General features: G+C 36.8%; 1 protein-coding gene across 1 annotated transcript in view; it reads left to right on the forward strand.

The window, feature by feature from the left end:
• The window catches only part of WDR72 (WD repeat domain 72), a 113,424-nt gene that overhangs the window by 40,859 nt on the left and 45,122 nt on the right, over positions 1-27,443 (forward strand). The window contains exons 15-17 of the mRNA XM_074917180.1: positions 20,074-20,894; positions 22,418-22,509; positions 24,317-24,399. Of these exons, the coding sequence (XP_074773281.1) occupies positions 20,074-20,894; positions 22,418-22,509; positions 24,317-24,399 (996 nt within the window). The remainder of the gene's footprint in view (positions 1-20,073; positions 20,895-22,417; positions 22,510-24,316; positions 24,400-27,443) is intronic.

Consider the following 27,443-nt stretch of genomic DNA (forward strand, 5'->3'; position numbering starts at 1 on the left):
CATTATTGCTTTTCTGTGAAACCACAGACTCCTGTTGTCATTCAATGCTAGTTTTTATTGGGTGTTTGTTTTCTGTTAATATTATCACAGAACAGACTGCAAGTGCCTTATATTTATGTTAGTGCACTTAAATTTGTCACCTTATTAGTTCAAAAGAGGATGGTGATGTTCCTTGTGAGATACCTGGCTGCAGATAGGTATGAGAGTCTTCAGGATAGATTTGGCCAGGCGCTGTACTTATTCTTATCAAACAATTTTTTTACAAAAGTCATTAAACCAAATAATTATGACTCATGGAAAGGATGTGCTCTTTCTTTTTGTTTTGAAAAAACAATAGAAGGAAATACCATACTAAAACTAGTGTTAATGTGCTGTTAAATGAGTGTAGAGACACCCTATAATGAGAAGTAAGGTGGAAAATGCAATATTCATTCTATTTGTTTGTGGCCTGGATATGTTATCTTATTATCAGTGATTTGTAGATATTTCAAAAGCCTATTTTTGCTAAATGTAAAACCAATTATTAAAACTGTCTCAAATTTAATACAATCACAAATTCAATGAGGTGTTACCTTATTCAGGTTGAAAGACAATGGTATGCACATTTTTCCAAAAACCCTGTTTTTGCCTCAGGAGTGAATATATTCCCTGAATTCTTGATACAAGTGTATCTTAAGAATAGGGCCTCAATGTTGCTCATGTTTACCACTTCTTAATTAATGGGTTTTGGGAGTTCTATCCGCTGCAATAAACAGAGGAAGTCGTGTCTGCTATTCATCAAGCCTGAATGTAGATGAAAATTTTTTTCCCATGCGTATGGGAGGATGAAAAATACTCTTTCCCTCAAGTGACATGTGGAAACAGCCTTCAGAAAGGTCTCTGCCCTTTTTCTGGCTTTATTAGAGATGGTAAATGAAATAGTGTATATTCCAAAATTTTGTCTGATCAAGTATGGCTTAATCCAAGCCCTCATTCTTGAATTTTCTTATCTGTTCTCTTTCTTCACTGTACCCACAGATTTACATATAACTTTGAGTTTATAATGATTGTTTTTAACTCTTAATATTTATCTTTTACCTTTTACTAACCTTAGTCTGATTTCTAAAGTTCTTTTTGATCCCATTTTCTGAAAAGTCCTATGAGAGCATAATCCTGCTGAGCATGTTGTGGGGCAGATGGTGCACTAGTTGGCCATTGACACAGAATCTGATCTCACTCTTAGTTTATTAAAATGAATAGTTTTTTTCTTGTCTTTTTAAAGAAGAACAACAGAAAAAGTTGTAGTAGTTGTGTTTGGAGTGTAGTTTTGGTCATACCTATTAAGTTGATAATTGCAGGGATTTAACAAAGTGGCTGGAAAGAAGATGTGCTACTTACAGAATGTGGGAAAATAGTTTCTGGTGAATTTTGAAGTGTGGTGTTTAACATGCTTGGGAATTATCATGATCTTAAATTGGAAGTAATATCACAATAGGTGGCAGCGGAGTTGTAGTATGTTACAGTGCTTTTCTTCATCAGAGGTACATCTTGGCTACTCTGATTTCTCAATAAAATATTCCATTTTCTTGTTTAAACATTGATCATTAATTATCTTGTTCCAATGAGAACTTATTATTATCGATATCTCTTAGACTTCTCTATAACTGTAAAAACTATTATTTTTTTTTAATGTCACCTTATTTTTGTCATTATAGTCCTCTTATTTTAGTCTGATTTCCAAACGAATGAAGTTCTATACTTGGGAAACCAGTTTTCGTTCATCCCAAATCTGTTAGCCATTATATCCTGGGCTGCTTCCCACCTCCACCCCCATTAGAGCGGGTTCTGGAGATGGGTGTTGGGGGTGCTGGAGGCTAGATGGATAGGGTGTAGCTGAACCTAGGACGAACCTAACAATGAGGTCCCCTTAATGATATTCCACAAGCCTGATGCAGGCTACACAAAAGGAGCCTGGAGCTCGGGCTTTCTTTAACACTGTTTTGTTACTGCTGAAATGAAGGCTTGTTATGAACTCCACTGTTACTCTTAGTTCTTATGCGGGGAAACTTTTTTTTTTTAAGGTTTCTCAAAAAGTGCTATATTCACTCTTTTAGGTTATTGTATTTTAGCATCTTGAAATAATCTCTTGAAGTCCGTGAAATTAGTGACAGTTCTGTGGATATCGGAGCTCAACATTCCGTATCATATTGATAAGCATGTAATGACCAGGCAGATCAAGCTATCGTGACACTTTGAGATGATCAAAAGGTTTCAGTATGCATGTGTGCAATAAGTACTTCATTATCAGTTTGCTTTTTCGGCAAATTGTGTATTAGGAATTTAGCAACCCACTGAATTGTTAAAACCTTTCCGTTTTACAAATAAACCAACGCAATCAATTTTAGTTTCTTTTTTTTTAAGAGTTCAATTTCAGGAGATTTATGTAACAGAAAAAATGAGAGGTAGCTGGTTTGTCCTGTTGGTGTTATACTTGTGAGTGATCCTTAATTTGTACGAGATGATCCACCTGAAGATTGCAAGCAAGATTCAGCATTTTTCTTAATATTTATTATTAAATTGTTTTCTCATTAGTATTAAAGACTAACATTTGCAAAGTAATGGTCTCTCTTTACTTCATCCTACGAAGAAAGAACAAAAATATCCTCACATAGCAGTCCAGCTTCAAAGGCTTTCTTTCAAAAGATTTGTCATCATGTAAATCACAGATACAAAAGCAGAATGCTTTGATTTCATGGTGTTTTGACCATTTTAATTCTTTTATTGTGCTGCACGTGCCAGTGGGAGTACCAATAACAGATGAGTGTGACAAATGCAGTTAACACAAGATCCATATTAATGTTGTCAAATCCCCTTGATATATTTAAACAGATTTTAATTATTTTCAATGTCAAAAGACCCCCAAATATATAGCTTAATAGTTCTTCAGGAAAGCTTTACTTAATATGTGAATGTAAAACCTCTCATAAAAATGAAACTTTTATATTGGCCTTAGTCATTGACATAGGGTATTCATCAAGTCAGCAATTTGTGTGGCAAAGTGCCATTTGAATAGTGTATTGTTAGAATACTTATGGTCCACTTGACAAGGGCTCTTGCTGTAAATAGTGCAATTTGACTCCAGCTGTTAAAGAGTGGCTTTGACAGCAGCCAAATAGAATGGAGATGCTTTACTGCACCGCAGAAAAATCAATATTGGGTTCTTGTTCATAGTAACCTGTTTTTTCTTTTTTTACAGATTTATACAAGACTGTCTAGAGTTCATTTGTGGAACTTTAAATATTATTTTTAAAGTGGGTCTGTTTTATTTTCAGATTAATGCTGGTGATGAATGGTGCTTTTGTTTAGTTAAAAAGAAAAAAAAAAAAAAAGCCAGTACTTTGTGGATATACATAAACAATGTGGTAATGCAGCATTATTTCAACTCTCGGCTTATGTGGATGGATATTAGGATGTGGGTGCATAAGTTATGTAACTAATGACAAAAAATCGTCTTTCCTTCCTCTTTGTATTTTTTTTCCGTTTTTTTGTAGTGCTACTGTAGTATCCCTGTCAATTTTCTAAGCACAGGGTTTTTTAAAGCCGATTTCTTTGTTGTTCTCCCTGTAACAACCCCCACAGATGTTGACAATCTGTGGTGCCATTGTAGATTTTCCTGAAGCATAGTCTTGCTGGTGCTGAACAGTTTTCCAGCAGTATTCAGTGATACAAGGTTGCTATGATACCTGGCCAGTAGCAATAGATATTGAATCGCTGGTCTTAATTACAATAGACTACACACTAAATTGTGTGCTTGTGGTGTTTATATGGAACTATCTCTCATTATACCTTTAAGTCACAGCTATATCTGAAAAACGGAGCTGTGTGAAAAGCTGGTTTAAAAAAGAAAATTGAAATGCTTTAGTGAGTCATATGAAGAATTTCACTGATGCATATAAAAAGCTGGATATGTCTGAGTATTGTTTTCCTCATGTTCCAGAAACCTTTTATGTGAGAAAGTTTCCAAGCTTTTCAGCTTAAATAATTTGGATATAAATCCTATATCCATAAATTCGGCTATTTATCGTGCACTGATATTTCTAGCGATTTCCATAATGTAATTAGAGCTTCTTCTGGTACAAATGTTGGAGGAAGAGCAGTTTCTAAAATTTGTGCAGTAATCGCTAAACTTTGAACTGCTGAATTATTCTACTGAAGAGCTAGGCCAGAAAAAGGAAATTTTTACTGTGTGTATAAGACAAGACAAGACAAAGATGAGGGAGAAAAAATGTTTTCATTTACATATGAATTTTTTTTTCTTGATATATTCACTCAACAATTTCTTAAAATAGTGTTCTTTGAGCATTACTCTCTGGTGTAGAAAGCAGAGTCAAAACATCTAAATAATCCAAATCCAAATAATCTAAATAAATAATGTTTACACAGGATCTTTAAAAGTTTGTTTTGATTTATGCAGTTATTAGAAATAATTGACCAGAGTAGTTAAGTACCAGTTACTATAACATTGCAAATGCATTTTAAACACTTAAAATTGACATACCTGCTATTAGTTCTCTAGAAATTATTTTTCACTTAAGTAATAGCATACATATTCTGCTCTAAAAAAAAATGTAGGGGTAAAGTGCTTCTGAAACAGAGGCATTTTCTTAGTAGGAAAGGCAAAGTTTGTATTTTTATAGTTGCTTAAATTAAGAACGAAGAATGTACAGAAATTATAAATAATATAAGAAATACCTACTTTTTTATGTTGCTGAACAGAGTAAGTAAAATATGAAGACTATTGGACAATAGCAATTACTTGTTTTAGTATAGTAAAGGATGCAATTTGAAAACAAAATTGTTATTGGAAGTCTGAAAAATCACTACTAGTTAAATTTTACTGATGGAAAAATTGATAGAAAAAGGCAAATAAGTCACAAGCACAAAATATGAAATAATACTTATCAAATACAAAATCGGGAGTGGTACCATAAACAATGGTATGTTAGTCATGGATTCCTTTTATTTCTTCCCTTTTGTAATATTTCGAGTAGTAGTATAAAGAATTATGGATCTTGGTCATTTGTGTGAAATGGATTATTAAGAGCAAAGCAAAATGGATAGTAGAACATTTCTCCTTAAAACTGGTAATGTTTATGCTTGTACTGCTAGAGTATATCTATTTTTTTTACTGGGACTGGTGTTCGGAAGCTATATTTGGTAGTGTATTAATTAAGTGTAATAGGAAAATGAGTGAAGAAACGAAGGTGTATATATGTGAATATATTTCCAGTAACTCAAAGTATTTCGGTACTACATTTCCTGTGATATTTCACAATTAATTATTTTATCAAGGGACCAACATAGCAACGTAAGTACAGTGAAGTAATAACTTCAGATTTATGAGAATAAATTGGTACTAGTTAAAAGGCATCATGATCCTGAGAGACATTGATAGCTTGGGCCACGTCAGCTTTGCTCAGAGTTACGGCAGTTTTCTGAGTTGGTCCACCAAGTCAAGGATTTGTTGATTCCAGCGTTTTCTCCATTGATTGCCTCAAAGCAAAATGAAAGCAAAAAGCTGCCATTGTGATCTTGTGGCACATTTTACTCTTGCAGATGTGGATAGTAAGTAAAACAGGCTGATAGGAATCTGAGAATAAACCTTAACTATTTATTTCAATGCTTTGGACACTGTTCTATATACTTCTAGGAACCTTTTTTCTCTGTTATTATACTGAAGATGACTGACAAAATATTTGTTTTCCATGCCTAGACAACTAGTTGGACCCTGTGCTAAAGCTGAAGAAGGTACTGCAGTGTCCTACCAGAAATAAATCAAAGGTCAATATCAATAATCCTTGTAAATTATTTCACATTGAAGGACCATTTATTGAAGCTAATGTAGCTGCTTCCTCTTCTTAGTCTTCCCTGGTACCTCAGTGGTCATGTTGCAGTTTCCTTCTCTGTCCCTTGGAAGCTGTAGCAATGTCTGTATTTTGGTTTTTAGGGACATATCTTTATGGATAGAGTAAGATAGTTTCTATCTTACTGAAGTGCTGTTCATGATATCTTATTCTCCACTTATGATTGTTTCTTTTAGTTCTGGATGTGGAGTCATATACTGTTTGAATTTTCCTATTTACATTTTGTTTACTACTTTCTAGTCCCTAGAATGTGAATTCTTCTGTAGATCAGCCTAATTGATTTTCCCCTATGTGCTCTAGCTAATTCTAATAATTCTAAAATAAATTACATCTTTTTTATAACATCTCTATTTTCATGTTGTCTAGTGATGCTCTTGAGAATTCTTCACCATTCATGACAGGAGGATGGTGGAATCTTTACACTAGAGTAGGAAAGTTGATTAACACAAAACTTTTAAGTTCCTGGCCTCTTATAGTTTAATTAGTATTATTTTAGTGAATAAAATTGTCAACAGGAATTCAGATCTGTGAGACTTTCCTAGTTTCTGCATGGCACAACTATTAAAAAAAACCCCACCACCCACCTGTGAATTTTTCCGAAATATATTGGCACCTTAAATGCAATTATAGGACTAGGACGTGCAACACCAAACTTTACTCTGCAGAAGAAAGACTTGCTCTCTGCTAGTTTCTTTCTGATAACTGATGGAATCTCTTGTCTCAGTTAAATAGCAGAAAATAAATACTAAGCTAAACTGGGGTTCAATTTAAAAAAAAATAAAGCAACAGCAGTGGTTACATTTCCATTCTCTTGACATGTCTTTCTACATATTAATACTCAAACCTTAATTTGTTCTGGTGGTCAGATTTGGTTCTTGCAGTACTTATGGGAAAGGATGAATCAGCCAAGGAGATATGTCTGAGAATGTTTGTTTGCAGATATTGTACTCTTGGAAGCCTGTGCGGTTCTACCACCTTCAGTGAGGCTGAACAGCTCTCAAGGCAAGAACAGCATGGAAGCTATTGGTGCAGAGACTGGTGCTGCCTTCATGCATCTTGGAATGCTGTGGCATCTGAGGGAAGTCCAGCTTGCCTAGTCCTCATTTTTCACGAATGGCATTTTCTAGGTTAGACAGGATTTTAATATTTGAGAATTTAATCCCACTTTTTTTTTGTTTGGTTTTCTTTAGTAGAAAATAACTTGCTTAGGATCTGTTCTAGTGCTTTGTATGTAGATAAATTTTATGGATGGGATTCTTACAATCCAGTATGGGAAATGCACTATCAGAGCAGCCCAGGACAAATATGTTATTGGAGTCAGCAGCCAGCCATGGGTTGGTAACTTAATTTTTATGTACGTCAGTCTGGTTTAGGACAAAGCAATATTCTCATGCTTTTACCTGACTTCTGAGGTCACGTTTGCAGTATAGCTGGGTTCAGCATTATTCTCACAGATTTTTGGATGTTCATTCATCCAGTAAATTGTTCAGTATAATAATCTCTAGATCTGTGAGTCAGGAGTCTTTGTTTTGGGGATTGCTGCAGCATTATTTCTCCAGTTGATAATCTAGGAAACATGGGAGATGTTCCATTTTATTGGCTTTTCTTCCTAAATGCTGAGTAAGGCTGAAAATATTTTGGCTACCACCCATTGCTGAACTCTAAATATTTCTAAAGATGTGGTTAGGGAATTTACTTCTACGTTCAAGATAAGTTAATATATAACTTATAAGATACAGACAGAGTATGTGAATATTGAGTATATAAATTAATAAGATTTAATTTAAAAACTCCTTATCTTTCCCTTACATCTAAACTTTTAATGGTGCAGAAACTGTCCATGTCAAAGACAGATCTTATTTTAAGATGAGTGGATCTCCAATTCATTTTTATGTTCTTTTTATAATAAAAATGTTAGAAGAGACTTTGTCAAAGGTATTGTGCTTAGAATTGCCTTTCTGATAGAATGTGCCCGGACAGGTAGTGATATGAGTCAGTGAGGAGAGGTGCTGTGCTGGACCCTGTTCTCACTGACAAGGAGGGGCTGGTGGAGAGTGTCAAGCTCAAAGGCAGCCTGGCTGCAGTGACTGTGAAATGGTGCAGTTCAGGATCGTTAGGGCAGTGAAAATGGTGCACAGGAAGCTCACTACCCTGGATTTCAGGAGAATTATTGAAGAATCACCTCTTCCAAGCTCAGGAGTGATGCATCCCGACAAACTCCAGGAGACCTGCCTGGATGAACAAGAAGCTCCTGAACAAGCTCAAATATATAAAAGAAGCCTACAGAGGGTGGAAGCAAGGACAGGTAGCCTGCAAGATGCAGAGAAACTGTCTAAGCAACCACGGATCAGGTTAGGAAAGCTAAAGCCCTGAAATAATTAAATCTGGCCAGAGATGTCAGGGGCAACAAGAAAAGCTTCTGTACTTATATCAGTGATAAAAGGAAGACTAGGGAAAATGTGGGCCCTCTCTGGAAGGAAACGGGAGAGCTGGTTACCTGGGATGTGGAGAAGGCTTCACTAACATGGCTTCACTGAGGACAGACTGTGCCTGACCAATCTGGTGGCCTCCTACAATGGGGTTACAGCGTTGGTGGGTAAGGGAAGAGCAACTGCCATCATCTACCTGGACTTGTGCAAAGCATCTGACACTGTCCCACACAACATCCTTGTCTCTGAGCTGGAGAGACATGGATGTGACAGATGGAGCGCTCGGTGGAGAAGGAATTGGCTGGATGGTCGCGCTCAAAGAGCTGTGGTGAGCAGTTCGATGTCCCGTGGAGAGCGGTGACGAGTGGCGTCCTCAGGGGTCGGGGCTGGGACCGGCGCTGTTTGACACCTTTGTTGGGGACACGGGCAGTGGGATCGAGGCACCCTCAGCAAGTTTGGCAACGACACCAAGCTGTGTGGGGGGGTCGACACGCTGGAGGGAAGGGATGGGCCATCCAGAGGGGCCTGGACAGGCTGGAGAGGTGGGGCCGTGCCAACCTCATGGAGTTCAACAAGGCCAAGGGCAAGGCCACTCCAGGATCACTTTTATATGTACACTTGCATTAAATCAATGAAAAATTTAAGTTCACTATTTGTGATGGAGAGACAGACAGGGTGAACATGGAAAAAAAAAAAACCCAAACAAACAGAAACTAATTTTGGTACCAGGCCTCTACACTGAGCAATAGATGTGTTAGCAGTTTTCCTTGAACGATTAAAAATATGTTGTGCCCATTAGATCCATGTGGCCAACAGTCTGCCTGATGGTGGCCTTCCATACATGATAAAAAGGAAAGGTTATCCAGTTGCTTAGTCTACACAGCTTGATCTTGAAGACTTTTTTGTGTAATTACTTACGTTGTGCCACAGCCTCATCAGGAGTCATGCCACAATTGCTGTTCAAAGTGCTGTGAAGTTGACTTTCTCCACTAGGATTGAAAAAAAGCAGGGGAGAAAAGTTATAATGTTGGAAGGAATGAGGTTGACTCTGCTTACATTGCAGTTAAATTAACAGACAAACATTGGTGATGTAACTCAAAGCTATTGTAGCTTTTTCTGTGTGGGATATGGAATCTTAGGAGGATTTGGGCATCCTCAGTAATATAACCAGAGTTGTGATGAGTAATATAATAAAAGTAATGTAAGGCGAGTTCAAAGCGGTTTAAACTAGTTCATATGGAAAAATTCATCATGAATTGACATCTTAGTTTGGGACTGCTTTGTCCAAATGGTAAAGCCTCGGGTTGAGCACAGGTTGCATGTGAAAGCAAACTGGGGCACCACTGCTGACTCCAGGGATTTTACACTTAGTTCTTTATATGTGAGTCCTGAGGTTTGAAAAGGGTAAGTGAATAAAAAAGCAAAGTTCTGAATGCCTCTCTCAAGAGGATCCTCTGTCCATGACTAAGTGTCTGAAGGTAAGGAATGTGAATGACCTTGGTGTAGTAACACCTTTGCTCTGATCCTCCCCCTGGGCATAGCTTTGGAGAGGGGAAGCCTGCCCTGTCTGCCCGCTTTGGGAGGCTGTGGATACTTTCAGTGACAGAAACTGTTCAAATTCCCCCTAAATGTAAAGCCCCAGGAGGTAGATCGGTTAGACATAGCAGTGTGCCTGTGTGGATTGCTGATAGGATCTATTGGATTAGGAGGTGCATATGGTCTTTACGTGGAGATGGAAGTGCAACAGATAATTTGGTTTCTTTCTTTCTATGCCTGTTCTTTTAGAGATGGCGTATGGTGTATGCTTAAGAGTTATTTCAATTATATACTGTTATTTGTAACTCTTTTTAATGAAACACCTCTTTGCACACATCCTGGATCGTTCATCTTTTTAGCTGAGGGAGAAAATAAGACAGCTATTTGCAAATGGCAGTGGGTTCGTTGTTAGTAAGAATGGGTTTGAATTGTGGGTTGAATTGGCATGATATCAGAATGAAGGACTACAAAAATATTTCTATGAAACATCAGTGACATCCTGCAGAAAGACACAGATCAGATTTTTACCTCTTTGGAATTTATTCTTCTGAAAGCCAACTCAGGCTTAAAAAAGAAAGAAAATTGTATCCCATGGTTTTATCCAATTTAAAAAATTTTCAACACTAATTCTAGTTAAGCCTGTATAGCATTTGTCACTTAAGGTTATGAACTTAACGAGGCAGGTTTGCTGATGTGATTTAGCTCAAACAAAAGATCATTCAATGTTATTGGTGAACAATAGATTATTTTCTGGTCACATATCTAATTATTACCAGTTCTTCAAGCATCACCTAGGGAATTTGAAGCTTTCTCATATGTGTTGTATGACTAAAATTTTGATGCAATCTTTTTAGAGTGAGGGCTTTTAAGAAATTTAAGATAAGGAAATCTGAAATGAAGGTCCAAGCCTTCTCTGAATGCTCTGTAGTATCCAGCTGGTTTAGTATTCTTTCACTGGATGATCTGTTTGATCGCGTGCTGTATGCTGCTCTGTCATGGTGAAAGACTTAAATTTTCTTTTTGTTTGTCTTTTAATGATTAAAGTAATTAAATGAGGCTTTCTAAATTCAAAAGTGATATTGTACTAACTAGACATGTAGGTTATATCAAGTTTTCAGTTTTATCTGTAGAAGCTACCAAAAAAAAAACCAAACCACAAACCGATTTCCGAGTAGATAAAGAGATGCTGTGTTCATGGTAGAAGTTTAAGATGTGCTGTTGGAAATCTGAGATTTTTGTGGAACTTGCTAACAATATTTTATGCTCATAAAGCAGTTTGAAGCCCCAAACACAATTTCATTTATCTTTATATTCTAAGCTTTATAGAGTCTGCAAAAGTGTCCATCTGTTCAGCTGAGATTGCTTCAAATAGTGAGTGGTCAGAGAGACTTAGCTGATAAAGGTCAAAGGAGCCTCTTGACCCAGTGATACTTGCCAAAGCAATTGGAGCATAGGGACTGATATACAGTTAGATATAGCTTGCTAACACCATCTCCACTTTAATTGGTAATGATAGCAGGAATACACAGTAAAGTCATTGCTGAAAGAAAACAAAAAGTATCCAATATAGTAATTTATTACCAGTCAGTGGGTTTCACGCACTAGGTTGTTTTACCCCTGCAGTGGTCAGAGAAAGCAAAAAGGTACTCTAACACTTAACTGAAAATGGATGCCCTGCTGCTATCAGAGATGCATGGTGGTCAAATGATTGCCTGTGCCATTAGCTTGGTAATGTTTTCTCTATTGTAAACTCAGCTCCCCATGTTCTTCCTGTGCATCAGCTGCAGATTGAAGGCTTTCTCGTTTGTCTTCTATTTGTGCTGCCAATCATCAAGCTGCTGTCCACCAAGCACATTTCAAGGAGGCAATTTTTTTTTTACTACTATCGACTACCATCTCTAGCAACCGAGGACTCAGAGGATTTAGAAATGAATTTAATGCTTTAATTTACACTGTGCCAGCCATTTTGTGCATTGTTTATGTATTTGTTTTCTGAGACAATTCCATGAGACAATGATGGGTTTCCTATTTTGCAAAACTATGGGTGAGAGAGCATCAGCCAGCATGTCCCCAAAACATAATTATTTTATATATGTTATATATAATGCTACTATGTTCTTTAAAAAGGTTAAGGAGGAAAATTATCCATGCAAGTAATGACATTTACTAAGCTGTTCTGGATTTAAAAAAAAAAAACAACAAACCAAAATCCCCCCCAAACTGCTTCCTACCATCAAGAATAAAGCATCATGGAGCATAGAATAGAGCTGCCATTGGCAAGGTAAGTTAAAGACCCCTAGGTGTGGTAGCCCTGCTTTAGTTAAAACAGTTCTTCCACTCCATGAAGTACAAATGTAAAAGACAGGGTGGGAGTAGCTGAAGAACTTGTACAAGTAGCTGTGTGGTATACTTATTTTTGTGAGCCTAGTTCCAAAGTAATGATGAGACATGATTCTGAGAGAAGCTGCGAACTCCGAACTTCTGTTGGCATCCCACTGACTGGTATGATAGAGACAAAGAAAATGCATAGCCCTCCATACATTTTGGTCGGCAAATTCTACTGCCCCACCCTCTTCTTTCATTTCTTTAACTGAGCTTCTTCACATTTTAGTGTTTGGGGGTTTTTTTAAATCCTATCTATTGTCAGTGTTACTGATCGCCACAGAGATAATGTACCGTAAGTGATTCAAACATGTAAATGGGCTTTAAAGTTTCTGTTGTCTTTGTAGTGTAGTTAAAGGTCAGATTACAGCAAAGACAGATGACAAAAATGTTAATTTCCTTGAAATAAGCATATTGATATTGTATTCTCAAACTTCATTGTGATATTTCAGAAATTATTATATCAAGAAACTTCTTAGACACAGTGGCTTTAATGATTCCATGTTGGGTTTTGCTTAAAATTACTTGTTTGAAAGGGTGAAGCACATGCCCTTTGTTCACAGGATTTCTTTATTGAATACACGAGTAGACAGCAGGATGGTGGTGTTTTACTGATTAAATTAGCAGATTTCTTTGGAGTAAATATATTTAATAATGAACTAATTACTTTTTAAAAAAGAAACTCTTGCTTCTCTGATGGACTTTCATCATGTACTTATGTACGCTGTTGTATTAGGTCTATATTAAAAGCTGATGGTCTCATGACTGTCAAAATAGAAAAGCATAAATCTGCCAAAAGCCTCAGACAAAAAAGAGAGAAAATCTCCCACCCCCAAAAACTCAGAAGCAGTGCAGCTTCTGTTAGTGAAAGAGTTTTCTAGTCTGCTTTGACAATAGTTCAATTAAGGTCCCCTTCACCCTCCTAAATCTAACTAAAATTTCACCTAAAAATAAGTTGTTCAATTTCTGTCTAATATTTTCTTGAGCCATTGCAGGTGGCAAGTAGTGGATCAAGGAGGGCACTGATCTGTCTTCTGACTTGTTTGATGTTAACAAATCAAAATATACTCTCACAAGAGAAAGCTCAAAGGAACACAAACCCCTTGAATATTACATAATTTTAAAAAGAAAAAATCCAAAAAACCGGATTAGAACCAGCAGAATAAATCACATCTATGCTTTATGCAGTGTGAGCCACTCTGCAGGCACTGGGAACTTTGGGGCCAATTTTTTGTCACTTTTATCCTGTTAAGTTTGAGATAAAGTGAGAGAACAATGGGAAAAGAAGGCCAAAAGTCTGTAGAAAAACTCACGTTTCACACTTCAGGTCTTATTTTTCGTAGAATTTGATACTACCCACGCTGTAACAACTGAGCAATTTTCTGTGGTATTGAAGTGACGTCTAAGTATATTTTGAGCCTAGTTTGCCTTCAAAAATCTACCTTGTGATTTTGCCACTTTATTTCCTTTATGTAAAATGAATGTCAAGACCATTCTTGTCAAATCTGTTTTTAGCACAAAGCCTACAATAGAATGCATCTGGTAAAGAAAGCTGGTGCGTGGAGAAAATACGTATATATGAGGAGCTGAAACAGTATGGGAATCCCTGCCAGCTAATGGAAGTGTATATTTTAAGTGGAATAGCGTTCCTAGAACACGTTGGATCCCAGTGGAAAAAGGCCTTTAGGCAGCTAGGTAGAACAACACTTGAATTGTACTTCCCATGAAATTTTTATGTGGTATGTCTGTTTCCAAGATAATGGCATGTTTTGATGTATTTGGGGGCCACACTAAGGATAGCCCCCTGCTGCCTCCTTTCTATAGACATAGGAAAGTTTATCCTTGGGTGCTAAGGTGGTCTGGTAAAGATGTGCAAAAGGAGGAAAAAGGAAGTAGAATGAATTCCATGACAGAAGAAATCAAAGTGAGTCTCCAAAGCTTGTTGCCCCATCCTTTAACAAGGATGTGAAGATCCTTGAATTTGTTCAGACAAGGGCAGCAAAGCTGGTAAAAGCTGGAAGGAATGTCCTATGAGGAGTGACTAAGGACTTCTGGGCTTGTCTAGTTTGGAGAAGAGGAGACTGAGGGGTGGCCTCGTTCTTTACAGCTTCCTGAGGAGGAGAAGTGGTGAGGGAGGTGCTGAGCTCTGCTCCCTGTTACCCAGTGACAGGACACGTGGGAATGGTTCAAAGTGCATCGGGGGAGGTTTAGACTGGATGTCAGGAAGCATTTCTTTACTGAGAGGGTGGTCAAACACTGGAACAGGCTTCCTGGAGAGGTGGTCAGTGTCCCAAGCATGTCAGCGTTTGGACAATGCCCTTGACAGGCTTTAACTTCTGGTCAGCCCTGAGTTGCTCAGGGAGTTGGACTAGGTGATGGTTGTGGGTCCCTTCCAGCTGAGACAGTCCGTCCTGTTCCAGATCTTGTCCTGGCTCAGACCCCTTTAGTGGCAGAGTAGGGAGCTGTTACAGGAGTGATAGTTGCCGTGTGTGGAATCTAGCTTGCCATTTCAAAGCTGCCCTGAATCCTGATTTTTCATGAATGTAGAAAACTTGTTCCACTGTGGGTCAGTCAGAGATGACACACAAGAGGTTCATGAGTCTCAGGATGTCAGTTTGGTCTGTAGCCAGACTTCTTGTTTCTTTAAAGATAGCAGGTGAAGGCCTCGTACAGAGCCTTATCAAGCAACGCAGATCTCTCCAAACAGTAAAAATGTTCCAAGTTCCAGTTGTTAAGCAGGAATGTGTCAGCACACACATGGCTTCATTTTGAACAGAGGAGGCCTAGCCTCATTACTAAAGTATTCAGCTTCAAAAAGTGATTTGTTAATCCTAAAAAAAAAAAAAAAAAAAAAAAAAAAAAAAAAAAGGCTATTTTAGTTTGGGATTTGAGTATATTTAAATTAAGATCTAATAGCTAATTATAGAACTTCATTAGATATTTATTCATCATTTTTTGTAGGGACTAGCCAATATTTTAACTGAAATGTCTGATGGTGCTGTTAGATTAATTTTGAGATAATGTGTGCTTACACAAAATAAAAAAGTGCTTCCTACTTCTCAGTTTCCAACAAAAACAGGTGGCAAGCTGTATCATATAAATAGCCCTGAGCATGCCAAATTTTACACTTTATGAAAACATGACTTTTCTTATTACTACAGTTTTCTCTCTTGACTAGTGTACACCTCGTTTGGAGTAACTCCTTGTTAGACTCACTGCTAGTAATGCAAAAATAAAGAGGGAGCACATCCCGCTGATCTTCAGAGCTGAACTGAACACGGAACATTGTTGGTCAGGTAAAGTTAACCATGCCAAAAATAAAATCTAAACTAGCAATGGTAAACTAGAAAAAATGCCTCTATAGTCTTTCAAAATTCTGATTACCAAAAGCTGTGGGTTGTGTTCAGTACATCATAGTGTGGTCATTTAACTTGCAGAATTGAAGGAAGCCTCTGTATTACTAAATATTTTTTTTGACACGATCATTTGAAATTCACTGGGAGAATAGTAAGGCTTGAATGGCTTGGGATTTAGGTATGTTCACATAATGAGTTTGGGTTTGAAAGACAATCCCATGATAACTAAATCTGACTTGAGCAAAAATAGTCAGAAAAGAAGGAAAAAGGGATCTTTTCATTACTGAAGCCTGTGTGTTGGCAACAGGGAAGCCTCAAACTTGGACTGTATGGCTCAGAGGCACGTCATGCTTTGTTATTGCTATTCTTAGCCTTTTTTTTGGATGCTGAGTTACTGAACTATTAATGTGTATATTTGAAAAAAAAAAATATAATGGCAATATATGTCTGAATGTAGTAAGATTTAGTTTTGTGGAATACTTCTGGAACTTCAGGAAGGGCACAGTACAGAATGTAAATATCTGTTAATCTGCTTTTCAATATCCATCATCAAATGCTATTCCCAGCTCTCTAGTTCATAGTTAGTTTTATGGGTTTCCTTCCATTTTCTGTCATCTTCTGTTACAGAGAATAGCTTGTCCATATTTTCTAAATAGTGTTTTATGTCTAAAGCTTTAGATGTTCCCCTTCTTTCATTGGAATGAAATGCCTATGGCAGAGCTCTAAGATAACTTGGTAGATGCTTTTAGGATCAATGTCAATAAGCTTTCATATTGCCAATAAACATTTATTGTGACTTCACACACAGTAGCATCACCAGATGTCTCAGCAGATTGACATTGTCACAAAATTTTTCTTTGTTTGGACAGTGATTTTCCTAAAGGTTTCTAAATGTTAATCAACCAAATATAAATGTATAGAACAGAGAAAATGAAAATGATAAACCAAATAATAATAGCTTCTATTAACGTGAAAGCTAGCTTGTGCATTCCAGTGTTTGCATTCCATGGGGTTCCCCCTATGTATTAGGAAACAGCATAATTAAAGATTGAAATAATCCCAGTGCTTAACTACAATGTATTAGTTTTTAAAAAGGAAAAAGGAAAGGGATAAAAAGAAAACCTAAACAAGCAGTTATAATCTCTTACTTATGACTCCCTGTGGAGGTCTTTAAATAAGATTATGTATTTAGAGTACATTCTCATCTGGTGGGAGCATCATGCTCTAAAAAAACCCAGAAAGCCAAATTACATTATTACTTGAAACTAAATAGTCAAATAACTGATAGCTTAGAGGGAGCAAAATTTTTTCCTTGTGTCATTTGCAACTACAATATGAACAGTTTAAAAATAAATAATTCTATAAAATCAGTTTGTAATGTAAAAGGAGTTGGGTGGGGAGTGGTCTTGAGAAAGATGAGTTAATCAACATTGCATTCAAGCCAGCTGTTGTCCTGCTTTAATAACATTTGATGGTTTCTTTTAAGATTCAGCTGTTTTCAAGAGAAATTGTTCTTTGCATTAGTGGACTAGTTCTAATTATTGTAAGAAAAATAAAACTAACAGTGATCGAGGAAAGTCCATATCACTTATGATACGGAAGCTGACATGATTGTTTGCGAAAGTATCACTGGACTGAAAAGTTGCTTCTCGATGCTCTTTCAGCTTGTACATGCCTGCTTGTAAAGGTGAAGTAGCTAGACTGAACACAGTGCTGAGAGCATGGGCTTGTGCAGGACAATAAAAACATACAAGTCATAAGCACTTAAAGAAAAGGGCAAAAGCATCAACAAAGAATTTATATTCCCTCGTGTCTGCTGTTCCCCTGAAGGTAAAAGTTACCTCTTTAATAGATACAGAGGGATTCTGATATAAGATGTTGTGTCACAATCTCATAACTTTACCACTGGATGATTCTGCCAGTACTTCATGGAACGCTGCTCGGTAGTGCAGCATCGTGATTCCTGTGAAAGAAATTAGAAACTCATCTGGAGTCTCTCAGACAAAAATTTAGAGTTTTGTCATTATAATGGAAATTTATTGGAGGAATCTTAAAGATACAACTGTCATTTAGCTCAGTTTGATATGTTTTTTTAGTTGCATGCAGAAGTAATAGGATTTTTGTTCCAATTTACAATTGGATATTTATCATGGTTTTTTTTTCCTTAGAAAACGAGTTCTGAAATACCATCGGTTCCATAAAAACATCAGTGACATGAAAGTCTGTAGAGCAGGAGGTTTGAGATAACCTCCAGACATTCCTTCCACTAAACATTTCTGTGGTTTCTGATTCTACGTAATGCTGCGTTTCCTGTAAAAAAAGAGATCTTTTGAAAAATTTGTAATGCCCGGAGTCAATATTTACAAAAATTTACTTTTTTTTTTTAAAGGGTATTATTGTTTCAGACTTTATGTTGTACAATGCAGCTAAAAATTGAAAATGAGGAAGAGAATAGGTTTTACTGAAACACTAAGATCATCCTTTTAAAATTTGAATATTTGTCATTAACTGTCACTGGTAGCATTACTATTGCAGGCTCTGTGTTGGGTGGTACATCAGTTCAGTACTTTTATAATAAAAAAGGAGTAAGGAAGCAGCAACAAGAGCTGATATTCTACTGTGGCCCCACTAGGAAGTTCTTTCTGCTTTCTGAATCCTGCAGAAGCTCTGTCATAAAAACCACAAAGTTGTATGGGGAAAGGGGCAGCAAGAACATGAAATGTTTTTCTTCTGAATTTGCAGATGTGTAAGGCAGGAAATCCATTCTTGTAAGTGGATCTTGCTCGGAATATAGGATCTGAGGTAACTTGCTGTGTGTGTTCTTAAAGACTCTGGGAAATCAGAAGGCCAAAACAGAGGCACCTCTCCTGAAGTACTCTGGAGAAACTGGGAGTGGGGGAAAAGCAAGCATGGAATGTTTTCCATTTATAGAAATATCCCAAGGGCTACAGGTCCTATTTTGGAATTTCCCTCTCTTGACTTGTTCATCCTTAGGATCTTACTCGTGCCTGCATATATCCTCCATTCACATGGCTTTAGATGAATGTTTTTCTTCCTTCTCGTGTCTATTCTTGCTCTTTCCTTTCCACAGGTTCTACTTGGAGAATATCTAATTTGCAGAGTTTGTGTTCTAACAGACTTGTCTTAGTTTATCTTCTCAAAGATTGTATTTTTCTGTATGCTTAGACTACATTCTGTCTAAGATTCTAATGTCCAGGACAGATTGGTTTTGACAGGCATTTGTGTGGTCAAGTTCTGTGATAACTCTATAAGGAGCTGATTTTTAATGTGTCCAAAGACATCCTCTCGTGAGGAGTTTGCCACAACATAGTATCTACCCTATGCCAAGGGCGCTGGCCAAAATAAAAATTCTAATTCTAAAAGATGTAAACTTCTGTTCTTAATGATGATTTATCATTTAAATAATGAAAGCACATGAATAAAACTGTATTAAAAATTTTTTTGAAGATGATTTTGAATATTTTCTCATGTTTAGCTGACACGATTATGATTCATCGTGATTAAGTTACTGTTACCATAGTTTAATATGTCAGTCTAAAGTTGTGAATAAATGTAACTGTTCTCAAATCTTCATTTCTGCCAGATTTTAGGAGGATTCAAAATCTATTTTCTTTGGGTATTTATTAACAGCAGTAGTCAGACGTGTATTTATACCAGCACAATTATCCCATTAGTATGTGGACCTGCAAAGATGCTCTACAAGTACAGTGCTGTGAATGGCCTTTAAAGTTGGTGTAAAAGCAGGGGGAATTTTAGCAAGATCCACGTTGGAAATAGGGTGGCACAAAGTGAAGTCAGTTGTTCCCAGACATCGTAGTAGCTCTGTAGCCTTTTTCTCTTAATTATTTTCATCTAAGGTAATTAGTTTTGTAACTGGAGATCTCATTACATAAGTTCTTTTTTGTTGCTGATAAAGTATGTGTGACTTAACTCAAAATTAAGTAACTTTAAGATAGTTTTGCATGTATTGAAATGGCAAAGGCATAGTCTTTATCTCAGACGTATCAAATTGCTCCAAGGCATACAGATTCTCAAGCTTTGCAAGAATTTTGCAACATCATAGGATTTGTTTTCCTAGCTTTATTTCTGGAAAAAAAAGGTGATATTTATTAAAACTTTCCTAGAAGCGTTTCAGCTTGAAATGAGACCTCGCAGAAGAAATATCAGTCTAGAGTTTTGGCAAAGATGGATGCAATCTACAGCATGGCTGTATAATTGGAGATCTTAGGCAGCCTGTGTTACAGTATTTACATGCATATGTTTCTGTGTATCTTAAGCTATTTAGAAGAAAATCCTTCCTTAGGAAGAAGTGAATAAATAAAATTACTTTGAACTTAATAGAGCTAATAGATTTGGTCTATTCCGTATGCAGTTTTATGCTGATACCTTGAAAATTACAAAACACTGGATTTGTGTTTGGACACTTTATTTTTTTTTTTTTTTCAGTTAACTGATACCAGCTGCATCCAACAGCCCTTTACTATTTTACCAGTTAAGACAAAATGGAACAATGCAAACTTTCATATTCTCTTATTTGATCTGGAAAAACTTGAGGAACTTCTGCTGTCATCTCAACTCAGTGGATTAAAGTCATCAAATTCCTTCCACAACTATGGTGCTGTAGAAAGAGTCAAAAGTACTACTGAGAAAAGGGTACTGACATTAAAAAGAAATAAAATTGCTGGCTCCATACCTCCAGTGGATGGGCAAGTAGACACTGTGTATTCAAACCAGGTCTGCAGGGATAAAAATGCAGCTAGGCCTGTGGAAGAACATGGTGGCATGAAAAGACATAAAAAAATGAAGAGTTCAAGAAAGATTAGAATGCAACCATCAGGAAACATTGATGTGACTGTCACTAGTGATACAGCTAAACTGCTTTTGTCATGTCTCTTACCATGGGGTGTAGATAAAGAACTAGACGATCTTTGTGTTAGACACTTAGAGATCTTGAGGCTTCAGTGTCCTGTTTCTTTTGGACTCGTGTCAAGTGAAAACCACCTCTCACTGATGTTGCCAGGATGGAAATGTACAGATTGTGGTGTGCTAGAAGAACGTGCAGTAATCAACTTGTTTTCAAAAAGAGTGATTGATTTATCCAACAAGTACCTTGCTGCAGCTGAAGGACAAACTGGAGAGAAGGATGGACCTGAGGATAATGTTTATGGAACAAAGGGATTGGAAACAGTGTTCTTCTTATTTAGCAGAATAGCTTTAATCAACAGGATAATTAACATACCTTCAGCAGTTACAGGTGATATTGAAAGGTAAGAACCTTTTCATTATGAGTCTTTTCTTCCCTTACAGGGATTAAAAAAGTGAAAAATATGAAAGAAACGTGTTTCTTAAATGTGGACTTTTGCAATAGAGTTTACGTTCTTTCTCTGGAGCTTTTTTTATAGGATATTCTTTGAACAAAAGGAGATTGGGATAAAGTTTAAGTATCTTTATATTTTCCTATTTAGCAAATAAGAAGTGATGCAAGAAATTTTTTCAATTATTCAGTCATCCAGCTTCACACCCTGTTTTTTCAGAGATCACTTTTCCTCAGTTTAAACTAAGTAGAATAATGAGATCCCTTCCGGTGTGTTCTGAGACGTACATTAAGCACATTTATGCTGTTTTAACTTCTACTCTCTGTAAGCAATATACTTCCTTTACCATGAAATCCTTGGCTTCACAGATAAATAAAACATGAGACAAGAACAATCTGTCCTAGTTACACTCTCTGAAGTACAACGGCCCCAGTAATAATGGCAGCTACTGGGAATGAATGCCTCAGCAGCCCTTATGTTGTGAGAACCATCCCAAATAACATTTATGTTACTCAAAACAAATTTATTGACTAAATGCTTTTTCAGCATTAAAGAAAAAATAGCATGCTCAACATTATTTGACCAAGCCAAATAGAGCATACTAATCAGGCAATGGATATTGTCCACAGACTTTTGTTGTTCAGCAAACCTAGGTTGATCTGTATTTAGCATTTTCAGGACAATTAGCTTCAATGTTGGTGATGCTATGGCCCAGAGGCAAGAAGGGGGACAAAAAATATTGATCCTGATGCTGCAAATATCTTTGTGTGTCCCACAAAGCTCTAAGGCTTCAGCGTATCTCAAGGGATAGACACCATCCTGCAGGACAAACGCACGTTTCTCAGTTCCTGACATGCAGGTGACATTGCCTACTGGTCAATATTCAATACAAGCTTCTACGGAAGTTTGTTTCCAGGATTCCAGCATCCCTTTCCATGCAAGAAAGGACTTGCTTGCATTGTGCCTTACAATACTCTGTGGGAAGGACATTGGGTAATTGAAGTTAGTCTTCATACCAGAATAAAGCATTTTTCCCAGACGTACACATCCTGGCTTTGCAACATATCTCACATAAAATTGTAAGTGTTAAAGTTGTGCAAGCCAAAATGCACTCTTTTTTTTTTGGTGAAAACTATACTATATAATTGTAAGTTCTCTCCAGAATGTGCAGAACGGTTGATTGAATTCTTCACATATGAGTTTGTTTCTTTAATGCAACATAAAAGTTAACTATAATAAGTTTTGAGACAAATATAAGGTTCTTGCATATGGATGGTACTTTTCAGTATTTGTATACATGGGGATGTTTCAATACCAACTTGTGGGCAAAGAATGCAAGTGACTTTTGAGGAGAAACTAAATTGTGGTTGATAGTAATTGATAGCAGAGTATCCACCTTAAAAAAACCCTACCTTAAGACATAAAATTTTTGTAAGTATGTTCAGGTTTTGTTTAATAGTTTCATATGCCTTTAGTCCCCAGAAATCAGAATCTGTACATGACAAATGGCGAAATACAGAAGCACTAACACCCTCACCCCCCAGTTTTTATGGAGACTTACCAAGCAGTAAGTATATGGAGAAGTGGCAGTATTGGCTTTTAACTGGGGCTTGGGGGTTTTTTGCATGCTTTTTGTTGCTAGAATACATCATTTAACTTCAACAATGAAATATATATATATATATATTCATTCTTTAGTTTCTAGCAGGTCCAGTTTGTAAATACAGAAGCTGGATTATTCTGTTGTATTCTGTGAATACCACAAAAGCATGACTGTTAAATAATACTGGAATCAAAGATTATTTTTTTTTTTTTGTAATGGCAAAACATTAAGCTGAATTTCTAAAGACATTTTCTAGCAATCTGAAAAGAGAAATGTAATAAGACAAAAGCTGTAGTCTTCCCCCTCCCCCATCTCCCTCATCACCATTACGTGCCCACCCAGTAATATATACAGCCCTTGGAGCAAACTGTTGCCTTAGTAATAGAAGAGTTATCCTGACTGTTCAATAATGCCCTTAGACTTTTGGCTTAGGGTGGAATAAAGTAATCTCTTCACGTTAATGTCCCACAGGCAATCGTTCACCAGTCTCGGCTTTGCAAGCCAGTCTAAGTTTATGTTTACAGTACGCAACTAACCAAAGAATGTTTACGTAAAAACCTGAACAGAATATGGGTATTTGTCAGCATACAGTGCCTAACAAATACAGCGTTCCTGTTAGAGTACATCCTGTCTAGACTGATAACACAGGTCAGATCTTGACCCTCTGGTATGCAAATAAGCCTTAATATCCTCATCTAAAATGAGGTTTTAGTGTACCTTTCCTTCTCTGACTCCTATATGCACCATAACTAGAACTGGTGATGACAGCAGAAATGCCCGTTAGAAGGAAGAGATGGAACATAAAATCAAGTGATAATAGAAAATAAGCAGATTAAAGGTGTGGAAATGGTGTGGAGATGACTAAAATGTTTGAGGACACAGAAATAATGTTACTGAGTGACCTAAAACTTCTAAGGTAGTCTCACTCATATCCCATATCTCCTAGTTCACACAGTTGATTGAAGGAATAACATTGAGCTTTGAACCGGCAAGTTTCCAAAATGGCAGAAAAAAAGAAAAATTCATCCATATATATAAAGAAATCACCTAAAATTCAAATTAAAATGTGAGGAGGAGAGGTTTACCTTTGTATGATCAGTTCTACCTCTTATTTTGTCATCCCTTTATGTTTTCATATCAGCCTTTACATTTTGTATTATGGTACATGCCATGTCAGCTGTGATAGGATAAAATATTTGCTCTTACCCTGTATTTCTGTAAAATTATATTAAATGCTCTAGTTTTCTTTTTATCTTATTTCATTCTTCTTTTATTGATCATACACATGTTGGACGTTTGTACATATGTTTATATATTATATTAGATATTGCCATAGTTACATTTGTATAGTCATTTACTGAAGAGCATACTGCTCCCGTTCAGACTACACCAGTGTACCCCGTTCACTTTACAACACGCAGGTACTTACGTGATTTTTTTTCAGACTTCAGTCTTTGCTGCAGGAATCCAACATTTAAGCAAAGGACTATGCATCCTGGGATAAAGATACTTGTGAACTTTGTCGTTACTGAAACACGGTTGCTACTTACGATTCCATTTCCTCTTCTCAGAACTGGCAATCAGGGGTTCTTGTGTGGATCCAAAGGCTTGTACAACCAATTTACCCAGCTTATATGCCCGGCAACAAACATTGTAGTGTCACATTTGTCTAGTGAAGTCCAAATGGGGAAGTGAATTAAAGCAGCAGAATTTTCTATTTGTGTACCTCTATGTATAGTGTCAGTCCATAAATTATGTATGTGTTTTTCAGGTAAAAGTGGATATTATTCCATGGACTTTGGGAATGTCTCATTGCTGAAACTCATTTGTTGTTGGAGTGACCAATCTATAAAGGTAGGAAATAGCCTGTCAGTTGTTGCAATGTAATTCTTAAGTAACACTAGCTGTAATTTAGTGTTTGGGATCTGTAATGTGACATAACAGTTATGAATTTATGGTGAAATTATTACATAAGTTGTCCCATTCAGAGCTATGGGAAACCATTTATTATTTCAGTATGAAGTATGCTATGCATGAAACTATTTTGCCTTAAAGTGCATGTTTAAATATGTGAAACTGTCCTACTAGTCTTTAATCTAGGTGATCTTGTTCATAGCATGTGTTTAAAAAATGAGTTACCTGTTCACTAACAACCAGATGTAAACTTGCGTTAGAAATGCTATTTTGTGCTCCAGGAAAATAAAGGCCAGAATCGGAGCAGTGTCATATACCAATGTATTGCTGTAGAAGAAACAGAAAATGCCTTCTTAAAAGGGATAAATAGTTACTAATCCTAAATCCTTAATTATTAGAACACTCTTCAAGAATGACAGAAAAATAAGTTATCAGTTCCCAGGTCAAATGAAGCTCATGCCTATTGTTAGTGAGGAATCTGATGTCTTCAGAGATCAATTACTGTTTCTTGAGAGCTGATGGGTAACTGTGAAATAGTCTGAACAGTGAAATCTAGAGGCCATTTTTCATTTTGGAAATATGCATTTAAATAGTTGTGTGGTTGCTAGAGTGCGTTAAGGTTGGGAAGTACAAAACTCAGGACAGTATGCTGTGAGGATTTTGCTTCAGAAAAGGGAAATAACCTCATACAAGTTTATTTTATGATGATACTTTTAAAATAATGTATCTCTGTCCTGCCTTTCAAGTGCAAAGAGTATTTTCCAGAGCCGAGGTGTGCAGGGGTGCTGCAGTGATAGTCCCCTGTTCTGTTAGACACAGAAATGCTCTCTGCAAATACTCACATGCAGTTGGATTCAGCGTTTTATCTTGAGCTTATCAGTTGTTTGTTAGATCCCCACTGTCCGCACATCTTCCATATTATTTTAACATTCTTCCTTCCTCACAGACTTATCCCCCTTTCTCTTACAATGACTTTCCTTTTTTGACTCTTTCTAATAAAAAAAATTGAACATGGGACCTCAGTTTCAATAGCTGCAATTGTCATGTGAAATCCGTATAATCTCTTGCTGACAGGTCAGCCACAGATACTTTATAGAGTAGAGTTGTATAGCCGTGAAGCTTGTGTTTGTAGCGTAGCTGATTATGTGAGATCTATGTATTTATATTTTCCAGTGAATTTAGTGACTGATGAGTTTATACAATGATAATGGTCTTATCTACCACAGGAGGTTAGTGTGTGGGAAGATAAGGTGTGGAATGAGCTGCCTTACGCTTCTTTTTAATCTGAAAAGATTTTAAATTTAAGACACTGAAATTGCCAAGTACCATGCTATAAATGCTTCTCAAATGTTAACATTATGTAGACACAGTTTTTAGTTGCATTAAACTTTGTTAATCTGCTCTGCAGTGCAGATTTGGGGTTGTTTGCAGCCAAACTGCCATAAACATCTTAACATTCAAAACAATTTGTGATACTGGTGATAAGTGTGAGTGTTCAGCAACCAGTGATTCACACAAAATGGTAGGGTTTGTGTCTTGTTTAAACAAGCACAGACGTATGGCCAGTTTATAAATCCTGAGCAAGCACTCATGTACATTTACCCAAACCATCACTAGTTACCCTCCTAAAAACTTTTTTTGTTGTTACATTCAGCGGAGGATGCTGATTCTCAGACATGACCCAAAGGACTTGCCATTTATTGATTCTTCATCTCCTTACAGTGCTGTAACACAGTTGGTGCAAACAAGGAAACTGAAAAAAACCTCCTGCAAGTGATTGATCGGGGGTCTACTGACTTGTTGAAGTTGAAGGGCTGAGGGAGGTCTTTTTCAGTCTTAAATTTTCAAAGTGCATATATTTAAAAAATATTTTCCTAGGATTTTTTTTTCCCCAGATGATTTTAAAGGAAAGGTTATCTCCATGTATTTTGCAGGTTTTTCAGATAAAGTATAGCTTGTTGTTGCCACACTCTTTTCCCACCCAGAAATTACTTAAGTGTGCTTGTATTTTCAGGTAGATATTAAAAAATAAAAAGCTTGCCATGAGGAAATTTTCATTTCCATATTCTTTAATATGAGGACACAGTGGTTGCATTTCTGCCCTTAATTGTCCTTACTCTATATTTAAAATACCCTGTTCTTCAGTTATATCCATGACAGGTGTTTGATTGGGTTTTGGGCGGTTTTTGGTTTTTTTTTTTAATAATAATATGCTATTATTGCATCTTTATGGAACCTTTTTGGCTGAAAGGATGAACACTAAAATAAAGAAAATTTATCAGAATAGTCAAACTGTAGTGCAATTAAAATGTTTTGTCTGTTGTTTACTCTAGCATATAAAGGATATTTTTTTCTACCAGAAGGATTTCTTTGATAATTATTTCCTTGCTCTTCCTAACTCCTTAGTCTTCAAATGATAGATGTTGAAATGCCTTCTCCCTGTATATTTTTTCAGGCATTTCAAGAAGAGGACTACAATAGGAAATAATTTGCTTCCTTTCTTCCTGCTCTTAGATATTTTAAAATCTCATTGAGTGAAGTTAGTTCTTGCTAGGTTGACTTTCCTGAAGACTGAAGTCCTTTTTTCCTTCACGAAATGGTTATAGACCAAGCAAGCTGCCTTCTCCAGTATGTCTTACTCCCTGAGCTGGACAATCATCTGTAAAACGGAGTAAATGACCTTGTCTCCATAGCTGCCCTCCTGTTTTCAGTGCTAATCTCGGCAAAGAAATTCAATACTAAACGTGGCAGTGTGGTTTGGGTGAAAATTTAATAGGTCAGTAGTTTCACTAACAAAATGTTAAGTGTACAGTCTCCACATCTGTGGTCGAGGATTTTAGTTCCAGGACAGCAGGTGTGCTCTGTCCCACTCACAGGGTGCCCCTCCGTCTGTGGCCTTCAATCTGTTCCGTGTGGCGGTGTCAGGGTTCTGCGGGGTGGCATACCTGTATGGAAATGGCTGAGCTTGATCAGATGCATTATGA

The sequence above is a fragment of the Athene noctua genome, chromosome 13 (genome assembly GCF_965140245.1).
Source record: "Athene noctua chromosome 13, bAthNoc1.hap1.1, whole genome shotgun sequence".
Taxonomy (NCBI): domain Eukaryota; kingdom Metazoa; phylum Chordata; class Aves; order Strigiformes; family Strigidae; genus Athene; species Athene noctua.